General features: G+C 41.7%; 1 protein-coding gene across 12 annotated transcripts in view; it reads left to right on the top strand.

Annotated features, from left to right (window-relative positions):
- Positions 1–2,806: 2,806 nt before the first annotated feature.
- The window catches only part of ATP11B (ATPase phospholipid transporting 11B (putative)), a 65,403-nt gene continuing 54,041 nt past the window's right edge, over positions 2,807–14,168 (top strand). For 8 of the 12 annotated variants that reach the window (XR_010346148.1, XM_064385385.1, XM_064385386.1 and 5 more), the window contains exon 1: positions 2,808–3,056. Coding sequence is in view for 10 of the 12 variants with exons in the window: in XM_064385385.1 (XP_064241455.1) it covers positions 3,030–3,056 (27 nt within the window). In the remaining 2 variants the exon portion in view is untranslated. Of the gene's footprint in view, positions 3,057–14,168 lie in introns of all 12 variants that reach the window. The other 4 variants (XR_010346147.1, XM_064385383.1, XM_064385382.1 and 1 more) reach the window with 1 other exon arrangement.

A 14,168-nucleotide genomic window follows, 5' to 3' on the forward strand; every position in this document is an offset into this window, starting at 1 on the left:
TTTTCTACCAGGAAAATGCTACTGTAGGGGTATTACTGGTTTTTGCTACAGAAACCTACACTCCCTACTCTGAACCTCCATCTCTACTCTGCACCTCTTTGGCTTTTCTGTTTTTCTGTCCCAAAGGACAGAGATGTTTTCTAGATGCAACATAAGAGCTGGGCTGCCCCAAAATCAGTGCGTCAGATGAGACCACCACCTTTGCAGCACCCTGGGAGCCTGGAATGGGGCTGGTGCATCCGGGGATGGGGCAGGTGACAGGGCTCAGCTGCCAGGCACTTCAGTTTTCCAAGGCAGGAATGCTGCAGGCAGCTCACCCTCTGGCATCAGTGCTGCACTTCCATCTCCTCTCATCATGCATTGGATGTGGCTGTACAGCCTGACAGCATCTCACCAGTTCCTGCTGGAAAAAACACCATTTGCTGGCCCCAAAACACCATTCAAAACTGATGGAAATGCGCGAGTGTCTCCCACAGGAACAAGCTCAGGGAGCAGCATCAGCAGCCCCAGTGACAATTTGATGATTGCATGTTCAGGCAGTGATTCTGAGGTTACCAATGTTTAATTTTATAAACCTAAAAGTAGCACCATTGATTATATAAGAATTACTCATGCACACATAAATAAAAGCTTGCTGGACCTAACATTTAAGTGTGTGTTTTTATGTTTATGTAAATATTTCTTTATCAGACAGCATTTGTATCCTGATCTTGCTAAACAAACATCTGAAATCATTACTCCCATAGAAACTTAAATAGAAAGCTTGGAGTCTAATCAAGACACCCTGGGCAATGAGTTAAACCTAATCTTTGGAAGGTGACTTTTTTCTTCAGCAGCTGCTATTTTTTTTCTGTATAAGCCTGCTGTGTGAATTCAGGTGACTCCAGGGCACTATTTTAAAGTGGGGTCTCTGATGTGGGAATTTTAATTCTTAATACAGTTGACCTCTGATTTGAGAAGTGCTGGAGTGTTACTGGCTAATCAATATCTGGCTTGGCTGCTCTGCTTCAATTTTCTCTTCTGAAAACTATTTGTCTCTCAAGGGTGAGATGAAACTTCATAAATGTCTAGTGTGGGCTTTTGAGCAATTTAAAAGGTGCAAAGTTTTACTAGGCAGGATGCTAGGAAAGGATTTTTTTTTAGTGAAATTTTCCTGTATATTTGAAAAGGTGCCTTTGCTGCACAGAGCAAAATACTTCCATCCTATCAATATACTTTCATCCACTAAAATACAAACATTTTAGAGTGAAAAATACAAACTGCAGGGTTCAAAACACTTGCAAATTGCTTCCAAGTTTTGTCTGGTGAAACAGTATCATTACAGCAAATGTGGAACAGACAGCGCCAAGCAGCTTTATGTAACAACTGCAAGCCATGGAAACAGAGGCTTGCAGAAAGTGCAACTCATACTGGAATTTGGCAGGGAGAGAGTGACAAATATTCTTGCACTTCAGAGTAATGGCATATGAATTTTAGTGTGTAGTGGTCAGGACCCTGTTCTACATCTGATGATAAAAGAGGAGCATGAATATTGAGTGTATCAGTTCAGCTTCTGGCTTAAGGCCACTCTCCAGGCAATGTGCCACAGCTATGAAATCACTCTGTTATTTTCGACTTCTCATTAGATGAATAGGGTAGTGCAAGCTGTTTGCAACTCTGCTTTGATGTATTTAAATGTTTTGAAATAATGCCTAGAATTTAATACCAAGTTTTGCTAACATGAGCTTTTCTAAGTGCCTGATAAAAATAGTTTTATTCCCTGCTGTTTAAACGTTATTTTTCTAATTAAATGCAGATGTTTAAACCACCACAAGATTCCATTGCTCAGACATTAGATCATCCATCTTAAATCCTGAACTACGTTCTAAATTTCTATATGAACACTATAATACTATAGCAGATACGATTATGATTTGTTGCTAAAAGTCCTAATTCCCTGGGAACAAATGGGAGCAGCAGGAACAGTGCTCTTCACTCACAGAAACACTTCTCTTTAATTCAGTGTCAAAATTGTCACTGACTTCAGGGACAACTGTATTTGGTCACAAATGCCCAGGTATTTACTGCTTAAAATAGTCTCCTTTAGTTCTTAGTCACAGAGGCACAGAAGCTGCAGACTTGCATAGGTGTGTCCAGTGTTTGGCGCTGAACAGTGTTTGTTTCGATAAGCAACAGCTGTTTTCAGAGCAAAATCACAGCTTTGCCGAGGCTGGGAGGGACGTCTGGAGATCACCCAGCCCAACCTCCCTGCCAAGGCAGGGCCACCCAGAGCAGGTGACACAGGGAAGAAGGGGAAGATTTCAGAGATCTCTGCCTGGCATCAGCGCGTTTCTACACGAGATTTTAACAAACAGCGGTTCAAGACAGTGCTGGCAGCAGCAGGGCGCCAGAGCCTCCAGCACCTGTTCCCGGCTTTGGGAGACCACCCTGCACTTGGGCTTCAACTTTAAATCAGTGATTATCTGCTCTCTTTTCAAACTCTTTATTCCAACATGTGTACGCTTTGCACTTTTTGCAAAGAAAAGAAAGATAAAACAGTCAAGTTGCGAAGCAGCTTCCCTTGGGTAGAACAGGGGGCCATCACAGGGCTGAGGGCGCTGAGCCCTGACGGGCTGCGGCCGGAGCCCGTGTGGGGAGCCGGAATTTTGCCCGAGGATCGCTCGGGCGCACGCACGGCTGTTGTGCCCGAGAAGCCGCACCTCAGGGACCGCGGCAGCCCAGGCCCGGGGCAGGTCACAGCAGCTCCCCCCTCACGGCTCCACCGCCCGCACCGGCCCCTCTCTCCGCCCCGCCACGTCACTTCCCGGGGCGGCCGCAGCCGCCGAGTGTCAGCGGCCGTGCTGTGATGGCGGCGGCAGCCGCGGCTCGGGGCGCCGGCGGGGCTGTGCCGCTCCTGACTCGGCGTGGGCCCCGCGCCATGGGGAGCAGCCGCGGCGGGCGGCTCGCCTGAGGCGGCGGCGATAGCGGAGGGAGGGCGCGGCACTGCCGAGGGAGCCCCGCCGCGGGGGCCGCGACCCGCGCCGCCGGGGATGCTGCGCTGGGTCCGGCAGCAGCTGGTAGGTGCCTCCCTGCGCCCTCCGCGCCGCGGGCCGGGCGAGCTCTCGGCTCGGCCCCGTCCCGACGGCGCCGCCCGGGCCGCGGGTTCGCGGAGGAAGCGGGGACAGGGCCGGGGTGCGGGAGAGGGCTGGGGAGACCCGCAGGCTGCACTTGGATCGTTATTGAAGGGTTTTTAAATTTGATTTTTAACCCGTATCCCAGGGTTTGGGGTGTTTCGGTCTTTTGGCCTTTGGTTGGTTTTTTTGTGGTTTTTTTTTTTTTTTCTTCGAAACCCCCTTGGCACAGAGACCAGCGCGTTCCCTTTCGTGTGGCCCCCGTTGGGAAGGGCTCCCCAAACTTCCCGCAGAAATGCCCTCTTCCCTGGCCCGACACTTCAGAGATTGGCAGCTTCTTCCTCCTTCCCGTTGCGAAATGTTTTAAGGCTTTTTTTCCCGACGTGCGTCTCTCAAATATTTCCCCGTACCTGAGCGCTCTGCAGCCGCTGCGTGCTGAGGATTTGAAAGTGAATGAAATTGAAGGAAAACATCCGTGAAATGCTTTTGGCGGGGGAAACGCTTGGAGAGGGCAGCAGTGAGGGTGCCTGTGCCCCACACGGGCGCTGCTTGCTGTGCTGGGTTAGAACGAGCAGGGCAAACCAGGCGGCCGTGGCTGTCACGTCTGTGCTGCTCTAGCAGGGAAGTACATCGAGTTTTACTGTTTTGATTTGAAGTATTGGCCGGCTTCCTGCATTATCCTACTTGCGTTTTCTCTAAGGGAGAAATTCTTTCTAAATGATGTATTTGTAAAATAACTTCTTGCATTCTTTGGAGTTACTTTGCATCACGCATGTTGTCCAGGTTAGTGCAAGAGCGTACATTAGTTAGGTTTTCAGATTTTGATTTGTTAAAGCTTCTGTCTCACTAATGATTTAATTTGTTGCAGCACTTTTTACCAAAAAAAAGGATTAAAAAATTTGTGTTTTCTTTTTTCCTCCTGTTCTTCTCTGACCTCATTTCCCATGGCCCATAGATTTTCCCATTTCTGTGTCTGAGGCAGAGAGCTTGTGGTCATGGTCTCAGTGCCAGCTTGACAGTGCTCAGTAGTTTGGTCTGACACCAAGAGTTACTGACCTGGAAATTAATTGCTCTGTTTGAGCTCTGACCGCACTCTTCTGTTCTGTTCCAGTTGTACACACGTTTTTTAGAAAAAAATACCTGCTATAACATAGCTGTCATTTTTTCCACTTGAAGGTGGCTTGAGGTTTGTGTGTGTGGTTTTTAAAGCAATATTATGCTGTCTTCCATAAAGTTTAGATTAGGACTGTATCAGTGCAAGCAACTCACGTATGAAACATGGTTGCTTTTTTCACTGCAAGTAGTACACTGACCAGCTTTCCAGAAATCTGTTTGCCCTTAATAGAAAGTAAAACATTAGTGTAATAGGATGAGCAATAAACTTGGCACAAGGAGGTTTTGGTGCTTCTTAAAGGAAACTGGTAGAAAATAACCATTTAAAACTTGCACTAGTTTTGACAGGGAAGAAAAGAATTAATGTAGTAGAAAAGCAGGACAATAAAAGTTCAAGACCCTTGGCAGACATCTAAATATAGTACTGATGAGAAAAAATTATTGCAAATATACGTGTTTCGTGGGTTTTTTCCTATAGACGTCACAGATGTTGATGACTTGGTTGTTTCACTGCTCATAAAGATGAAAAATGGCCTAAGATAGGTATCACACTGCATGTTTCTTCCTAAAGACACTCGACAACTCATCCCTGTGTGTAATTGCTGGTTTAACATAGATCCTACCATATGTTTGCTTCTCCACATGGCTGTGATGTTTAGGTTCTGAAAGAATGTCAGAGGGCTAAAAACATGGGGAAGGATGCTGACAAAGTAACCAGAATGAGTGGGAAGAGTGGGGTGACAGAAATAATCGAATCAAAAGGTGCTAAAATCTGTGTCTGAGAGGAGGAGAGAGGAATGTGTGGGTTTGGATGCCTTTGGAGCGTGCGTTTGTACCTGTGCTTGATGTGGCAACAATGGGGTTTATAAAAGGGTCCTCATCCTTCCAGGAGGGTTGGAGTCAGGCAAATGTGTGGGAGTGATGCAAGTGGGATGTTGTAGTAATACAAAAGAAAAACGTTGGTGTGCAGAAATGCTGGAAAAGTAGTAAGGGATTGGGGAAAGGGGGAGGGACTGGTACTTAGCTGAAGGTGCTTTGAGGTAGTTTTTAAGTACTCTCTGTGTGAAACCAGTGAATTGTTTTGCAACTTCTTGTTTGCTTAAGAGAACAACATTGCATATACTGAGTGCTCAGGAGTGTATATGGTTTTGAGAACTTCCATTGTTAAGATGGGGGGAGAATGAAGCAGGTGAACTTAAAGTAATGAGAGGACCTGGTATGGAATTCAGACTATTTTAGCTATGTTTTGGAAGTAGTGACTTCGCTGTGCTTTCTCTGAGAAGTCCAGTGCATGCCTGTAGAGCTACAGAAAGGGATAGAAAGGCATGAACAGTCATCGGAAGAGACATGCTGAGAATGCAAGGCTTCATTGATCCTTATTATCATCTTACAAGTCTGTCACAGTTTTTTAACTGAGTTGTTAAATGTTTTTTAGTGATTTGTTGTATCTAAGAAATGGGTGACAGTAGTACAGCCTTCAGTGCCTATGTGGCACAAATCACCAGGTTTTTTGGTATCTTGGCCTTCAGTCTGGTTTTCTTGCTCTGAAACAATTTACACCACCATAGCAGAGACAGTTTATCAGTTTTTCTTCATCTGCTCATCCTAAATAAGGTGCATGGTAAGTCATTAACTTTCTCGTTAATGTGATGTTATAGAATGTAGTTAATAGTTGGAAATACGTAGGTTTTAGTAATGAAAAAATATAGACCCAAATGGAGTTACAATTCATGGCTTTGAGTAAAACGGCATGATAAAAACCAGCTTTGGGCGGGAGAGATATCTGGGTTCCAGCTCTGTTACCTTGAGATCTCAGAGAGCAGTAGGCATGTGGATTTGGAGGGTTGCATAACGCCCCAGGCACAGCCAGCTCTGCTTGAAAAAAGCAACCGGATAAACAACAGTTGATAGGAAGCATCATTAATATTCAGGAATAGCATAGTGTGTTTGATTTGCATTTCCAGATATGATGGGTTAGACCTCATGGCAAATCTGTGTACCTAGTGCTACTGCGGCTGCCACAGTCGAGTTTGTGCAGTACCAACACAAAAGGAGAGTACAGTGACATTTGTAACACCCAGGGACTTTCTGTTCCACTTCTCCTTTGGTGGGTTTATGGCAGCATTTGGGCTGTGCTGCTCTCTGATGGTGCACATGCAGTGCAGGAGCTGTTGCAGTGCTATTAACAGAACGTACTGACACCTTCAGTTCTCTGGCAAGGAGGTCTCTGAAAATTGTGGTGGTATACCCTTGTATGTATGATTTTAGCTACATAATTTTAAATTGTTTGTCCTGTCAGTTGGAGAAGGGACTCAGGATTTCTCTTCTATTGCTGTTATGAGGAGTTTGAGCCTTTACTGAGCTGTTGTCTAACAGCTCAGTAAAGTACAAAGGATTCTGCATGGACAGAGCCTAAGAGTTGCCTGTCTGGCCTGTCTTACATTAATGACTACTCAAGACAAGTGTTGTGCTGGATTTGGCTGAGTATCTTTGCAGTTTAAGAACCTGAATGCTGTAGTGCACAACAGCTTTGATGCTGGGGAGAGCTGGGTTTGGGCAAATGCAGTTTTCTTATTTTACTATAAATCAAAGCTAAAATCTATGGATTAACTGTAAAACCTAGTTACCAGCCTATTTGATTTATTTCGTGGTTATAAGAAGGTTCAGATTGGGAGGGATGTCAGGAGTTTATCAAGTCCAGAAGTTCTCCATAGGCTGCATTGAGGGGTGATCACAGGGAATGTTTTTGACTGTTCTGTGTAGGTAGTGCCTGTCACACCTCACACCCTCCACAGCCAGCACAGCATCTGTAGAAGTGTTCATCTTCTAGATGTGTTCTAATGAAAATTTTTTTACTAATAAGGGAATGTCCTTAAATAGATGAGCACTAGAGGATTGGATGTCTGGGATGGGATTTTTTTTTCTTTTCAGATGCTGGTTACTGTTAAGATGCTCTGAGAGGACAGATGGTATTTTGTAATACCTTGCAGTTATTGGCATTGTGAACAAGGTGGACAGCATTTATTTCATTGTTTGCACTGACAAGTGTGTATTATTTTCACTTAATCATTTTACTGAATACAGTTACTTCCCCCCCAACCAAATTCCTTCTGTTTTCTGAATGGCAAAAGGACTTTAAACTAATCCAGCGACTGAGAATCTATCTTCTGAAACCACCTTGCTATTCTGGAGTACAGTTTTTCCCCTTCTTATTTGTCAATGAAGCCTTTTCCCCTTTCTGGCTAAAGCTAACTAACTACTTGTTATTTCATGCTAGAAAAATAAATGCATATTTGCTCAGAAGAGTTCCTGGGGTTCAGACTGCGCAGTTAATACCTTGTGAATTATCACTGAGGGATCAGCAAGGTGGGTGTTGGAACAGCCCAAAGGTTGCATTGCTTTGCTGGAGTGGTTTGAGAGCTGGAGGTCAAGGCCTCCCCTCCTGTAACTTAGCAGAGGAGCAAATGTGGCCCTCTTTTCTTTGCTAGAGATATACTTTGATCTGCTGGACTAGTGCTCCCATGTATTAGGGTCTTTTAACCTTATTTTCTCTTTGTATTCTGTGGCTGCTGAGGGCTGATGCATTTGCAGCACAATGTGTTCCAAAGCCTGCAGAACCTGGCCCTGTCTTCAGCCAGCTGTCTGCTCCAAATGGAGACATCCGTTGTGTCCTGTGTATAATTCGTAAGTCTTGCCTCATGAAAATGAAATTCTAAATCTAAGAATTGCATACCAAAACATAATCAAACCAGTCCTGAAACTGATTCTTTCTAAGACTGTTTTAAAAATGGGAAGATCAGTGTTGTCTGATGTGCTGCCTTGCTGTGAGACTTGGGTATTTGACCTGTATCTTATCCCATCCTCTTTTCTTTTTAATCCTGTCCATGAACTTTTTAAACAGCAAATTTCTGTTGTGCCAAATTTTCACTTATCACTCAGTAATAGGACTGTTTAATTGACTGTATGATATTCCTGCACTAATGGGGTCTTGCTCCCTTAATATCTTCTGTCTGTTTATGGTTTTTATGTGACTAAGGGAGAAGAGGGATAAAAATAGAATTTTGTTAACAATGAGCCAAAACTAATTGTGTTCTGGTCAATAGGGAGTATCTGGTGGGATGGGTGAAAGCTCTGTTTACTGCTTAGAGATTGTTTCTGCACTCTTAGTGGAAGGTAAAATTTGTAATCTAAGGCAAGTAGATATGTGCTGGATTTAATAACATTCAACATGTGTTTTGAATATCATTGGTATTTGTTTTTCTAGTTTAAAATGGGTTGTCTGACTTCATTAAAACTGATGTTTGCTTTCCTCTGGGATGGAGATTCAGAAGTTATAAAAGAAAAATATAACAATGTGGTTAAATTTCAGTAAAAGTGTCATGACTTGTGACTTTCACTGACACTGTGCTCCTGCTTTTTCTTGACTGTATTGTGATGTGCTGAGTAGTTATGACTGTTTTTGTAATTACGTCACCAGGAAAAGGTTTACCTTTCAAAAAAATCCTTCAATTTCTAGCACGAAATCTGTTTGTTAAGCAAGCAGGTAAGAACTGCAGCAAAATAGATGTGACAAAGTGTCTCTGTAAATGCAAGGTCATATCTTCTAGCAAAACACAGGTGACATATTTGCAGCTAGACTTTTTTCAACCTCTTTTCACCTGCTGTTGAGAAAACCACTTGGCATTAGTGCGGACCATGGTAAGAAAGATAGAAAGTAGGACTGAGAACTACACTGTGATTTAAAAAACAAACGCCTGCAGTTCCTTGGCCTCCCACATGCAGTGACTTAAGAGGATTTTTTTCCCGTTGTTTATTTTGAGTAAAAATAAGTCTGGGAAAGGAGAACTTTTCTGTAAATGGGAAGGAGAGATAAAGATGCTGACAAAAGGCAAACTGTTTGTTTTTATCCTGAAATGTTTTACTAGAGCAAGAGGTTTTAAATGGTTATCCCCCAAAATACATTTTGTCATCTTTTGTTGTTTTGTTACTCCTTTGCATGTTTCTGTGCTACTTTGTGTGGCCGTGCACATTTTTGTATTTACATTTCTGTTTGGAAAGAGAATTGCAAGAAAATGGAAAGGAACCTTAAGATTTAGTAAGCTTTGAGGATGGACTAGTCTGTACACATGTCTGAAAGCAGGGCATTAAACTGACACTTAAATCATAAATCGTGTTCAAAATGGAATTAGAACTAAAAATGCTCTTGGGTGGATACAGTAGACTCAAAAGGGTAATGTTTTACAGAGCAGGCTTTTTCAAAGCATGTTAAAATAACAGCTAGACAGTTCCAGCAATGAACTAAATTCTCTTCCTGTGAAATTTGTCGAGCAGCCATTGCCAGCAATTGTCAGTATAATTTTGTCACACATTTTGAAAAAAGCCTTAAGATTTATTATTTAATGGTGATTTTGGGGGAAGATACTTTTGGAAAGGGTTTGTTGTTTTTTGTTCTGTGCTGAAAGAAAATATGAATTGGTCTCCAGTGTAGGAGCTGATTGACATAAATAGCTATTGCCTAGTAGAACAAATCCAAATATTGAAAACAAGGGTTTTCAATAATGGCTGTATGAGTAGTCCAGAACAGGAGCCCTTCATGCTTGTGTAAGATACTTTTATAAATGATTCTTCAAAGCAGAGAGTAAACAGCATTTCATGTTAAGATAGTAATGTACTTAGTATGCCAGTATGTGAAGGAATGTATGATTGCTCTGCATTTTTCCTGTCATGGACTTGAGAAATGTCATTTTTTTATGGTGAAATTGCTATCTACAAAATTTGAGCTGCTTTCTAGCCTTAAGGGAAAGTTCCTAGCCTGTCACAGATTTGAATGCTTTATTTAATATAGAAAATCTGCTATAAACCTACTTAATATATCCTGGGAATGTTCTGAAAAGATGCACTTGGGGGGTTCTTTTTCTGAGATCCATCCTATGGTCATTTGAGTTTTGTGAAGGATTTGTGTGTTAAATGTTTCATTTCTTGCATTGGTTCTTTATTTCTTAGTGTGGCCTGTTTAGTAGCTGTTATTTTTGTGGTTGATTATTGCAGAATTGTAGCACTGTTCTGTTTAGTGTAGTTTATATAGTTTGAGAAGTCTTCTGAAAAAGTGGCTTGTGATTTTTGAGCTCTCAGTTCTTATTTTATAAAATTGATGCCCTGTAGTTGTCTCCTGATGTAGTTGTCACCCTTCAGCTTTAAAAATCTTTCCTATCTCCTTTTGTACATGCCTGACAGGAAGATGATATTGCAGATAAAGAAAACTAATTGCTGGAGCCCACAGAGGAAAACTTTTAGTTCTGAAATTAGAGCTGTGTAGTTGGAAGTGCAGAGACATCTTCATTTCCATGTTAGAGCAGTGGGCTGCTTTGGGACCATGTGGCAAAAGACCACATTGGGCATTTTGGACTACAGACACTGTCAAGCCTCACTGTCTCTTCAACTTCTTGGACTTTACATAAAGTATTTTTTTCAAAGGAAAAAAAATAGAGTGCACTAACTGGCCTTGAAATGTAGCTTAGGAGCCACTAGCCCTGCCTTTGGGATTGAGGCTTGCTTCTTAGAATCTGATTGTTGACTAAGTTTCTTCCTTCGCTGGAGCTGAAGACAATTTATTGTAGAGTCTCTTTTCTTCCAAAAAGCATCTGAGCAAAAGTTATTTATGATCTGTGTGTCTGACAGGGAGCATCCTAAAATGAAGCAATGGCATTTGGCTGGTTAAGCACATTGAGGCAAGAGGATCAGCCCCATCCAACCTGGCCTTGAACACTTCCAGGAATGGAGCAGCCATGCGTTCTCTGGACAGGCTGGGCCTCTGCACCCTCACAAGGAAGAATTTCTTCTTTGTATCTAATCCAAATCTGCCCTCTCTCAGTTTAAAGCCATTCCCCTTTGACATATCACTACAAGAACTTAAAAACAGTCCCTCCCTGGCTTTTTGTGTAGGCGCTCTTTGGTTGCTAGATTAATAAAGTGAATCTTGGCATTCTGTTGAAGACAGTCATGAAAGAGCAGCTATTACAAGGTCTTAGGTTTGTATTATCATATGAAGTCCAAAACAGATTATGCTTTATAAATACTGTGATTTGGATTTTAGGGGGGGAATGAGAAAGCCATTTCCTTCATTGATGCAAGTTGGACTGTTTTTGAATTAAGCAATTTTCCTGCATCTCCGTTCAAATCCTTTCCTTCTAACAGGAGCTGGACATGCCATAGCAGCCTTTGAAGGTGCTGCGTTAGAAATATCGACTTGCCTGTCCAGCTCATTTTTCCTTTCTGATTTTAGTGATGTTACAAGACCAGTCTGTTTGGCAGTGACCTGAGCAGAGGAACTGGTGTGGGGCAGTATGTTAGCAGTGAACGAAGCCAGCCTTGCTTGTGTGTATGCAGATAAATAAAGAGAAGATAGGTGATTTTTAAAAATTTTAACTAGGCATTTTTCCAAGTTATTTTTGGTGGGCATCTTGGCAAAATAGTATGTAAAGTAAGAACAACTTGAGCTCTGTGTGAGCAGGACTTTGTGGCATGCACCAGTGCAACTTTTCTTACTGCAGTACTAGGGATATTTTAACTTTGTGAAAGGAAGGGCTATTGCCTCATGATTTCACAGACCTTGTTACCTAGAGGGTGTGTTTTCACAAAAGAATGTAATCTGGTTGTAGGTCTTTTAGGAGGTTACAACATGATTTATTATCAGATATTTTGAACAGCTATAGATACAGTAAGAGGAAGTTGCACATAGTGCATTGACTTTAAGTAGTTTTATTTCTTTACTGCTGTGGTATTTAAAAGGGGAGGTACAAATTACATGGCACTGTGTACACATCAGGATGCTTCAGCTGATTCACTATTTTAGTTGTTAGAGCAGTGTTTAAAATTGCTGTGAGAGGCTCTTTCTTCCTTCATGCTAACCTTTGATAAGGCAAATTCAGTTTGACTGCTGCCCAGTTACATGACTGAAAGAATTATTGGCTGACTGTATGGAGTACAAATTTACACAGACTTCTGAAAATGGGCAGGAGTGTGAATAGATCATCTTATCTGACAGAGGGAAAAGTATTCTATGTATATTCAGAAGAAAATCCAAAGCAAGAAAATCCATTTCCTCAAAACACCTTTAATCAAAATATATCTTGACAGCAGTGTAATAGCAGACTTTTGGGCTGTCTGCCAGGAAATGTGCTGTTCTGCTTCTGCAGCCATGATCAAGTCACTTCCCTAGGAGAAAGGCTTTCTGAGACCACGTTTTCTTCTGTTTATTTGCTTTATTAAGTAGTATGTGATATTCAGAAAGGTTTTAGGGTAACTGCTGCTTTTGTCTGTTGTGTTCAGTGTGGGTTTTTAAAGGAGGAAGAGGCTCTGAATGAGACTTCCTTCTTTCAAACTCCTTTCACTTTTCAGTGGTCGTGTAGCAGAAGTTCTTTTGGCAAATATAAGTTTGGTTTTTCTTCCTCCTCTGTAAAAGCTGTGAGTAATGAATGAGAAACCCTGGGAGATGATATTAAAGTATGCTAAGTTTATGCAAGTCATAAGCAAAAACCTGGCAGATGATTTGTGATTACCAATGCATATATTGCAAAGCTTGATAATGAAATTGATGTGTTGCTTGCTGGTCTCATGTCAGTAATCCTTGCTGAAAGATCTGTGGATTTCTGCTGTCTCACCTAACAGTGCTGGGAGGGCATTGGTGCACACTGCCATACCTTAGTAGTGGTAGTAAGAGTCTTGCAGTAGATGTCTATGTTACAGCAACAGGTTGAGTACAAAAGCATTTTTTTTCTTTTCTTCCTTTGCACTTGCAGGTGTTGGGAGGGTCTTTTTTTAGTGCTGATCCTCATTTACTTCCTGTGCGGTTGCCTCAGTTGTTATATGTCTTATTAGGGCTTCCTCAGCAGCAGTGTAAAACTCTTCTTTTGCGGGGAATCTTTTTATTATATGATCAGAAAACTGGCATCATATATTAAAAAAGCCGGGGGAAAACCCCCAAGACAAAACCAAAACCACAGACCAAAGTGGGAAAATGGATGGATCAGTTTTCCTTACCTGATGGCTGATGGACAGTTCTCCAAGTACAGTGGTTGAGATGCAGACAAAATGTAGGAAAGAATTGTTTGGGGGTGGCTGTTGAATCCCGTGGCTTTCATGAAATAAATTGCATAAAATTGCAGTCAAATACTTCTCCTCAGTTCCCTGGGATATGTTTTCTGTGCTGTTTTAAAGGGGCCTGATTTACTGCACAGAGAATATCTTTGTCTAACTTTTAGAAACTGCTGAAGAAGTTTAGTGAAAATTACTTAGACTTTGCTTACAGCCATTCAAATTTATAAGAAATGCAAACTATGAATCACTTCTTTATTTTTCTTTTTTTAAAGGTTATTTTTGTTTGTGCTTTATAAATCATTTGACTAGAGTATCTGTGTACTGTATATAAGTGGCATGCTTTTAGACTGTTTTCAAAACCAAAGTATTAAGTTCATCTGGGTGCAAAACTTCTGCTGGGGAAGTGTGTAGCAAAGATTAAATGAGAGCTGTATTCCAAGGGTAGATAACGCCTGGTTTGTGTTGGTAAATCATCTGAAGAACTGAACTTTAGCCAATAAATCTAGATTTAATTTGCAACATGAAAGGGAGAAAAATCAGGTCATTTCAACTTAATTTAAAGGGGATTCATGTAATATATATGCCTGTAATATACCTGGTCAAGAAGCTTTAAATACCAGGTCTTGTCATATATTCAGCATTATTTGTCAGTCAGTGACAAATAATCAGAAGTCAGTGATCTGGGTAAAAATCACTTCACTAGATAACTGCAGGAAAACTAACTTTTTTTGGAAAGAGATTGGTGGCAACTTAATAATTTTGCAAGACTCTAATTTAGGGTTTCTCTGCTCATGCTGTTTAGCTGCAAAAATCCTTTGACAAGGGCATGTTACCCTACTTTTGCAGCTG

The sequence above is a fragment of the Passer domesticus genome, chromosome 11 (genome assembly GCF_036417665.1).
Source record: "Passer domesticus isolate bPasDom1 chromosome 11, bPasDom1.hap1, whole genome shotgun sequence".
NCBI classification, from domain to species: domain Eukaryota; kingdom Metazoa; phylum Chordata; class Aves; order Passeriformes; family Passeridae; genus Passer; species Passer domesticus.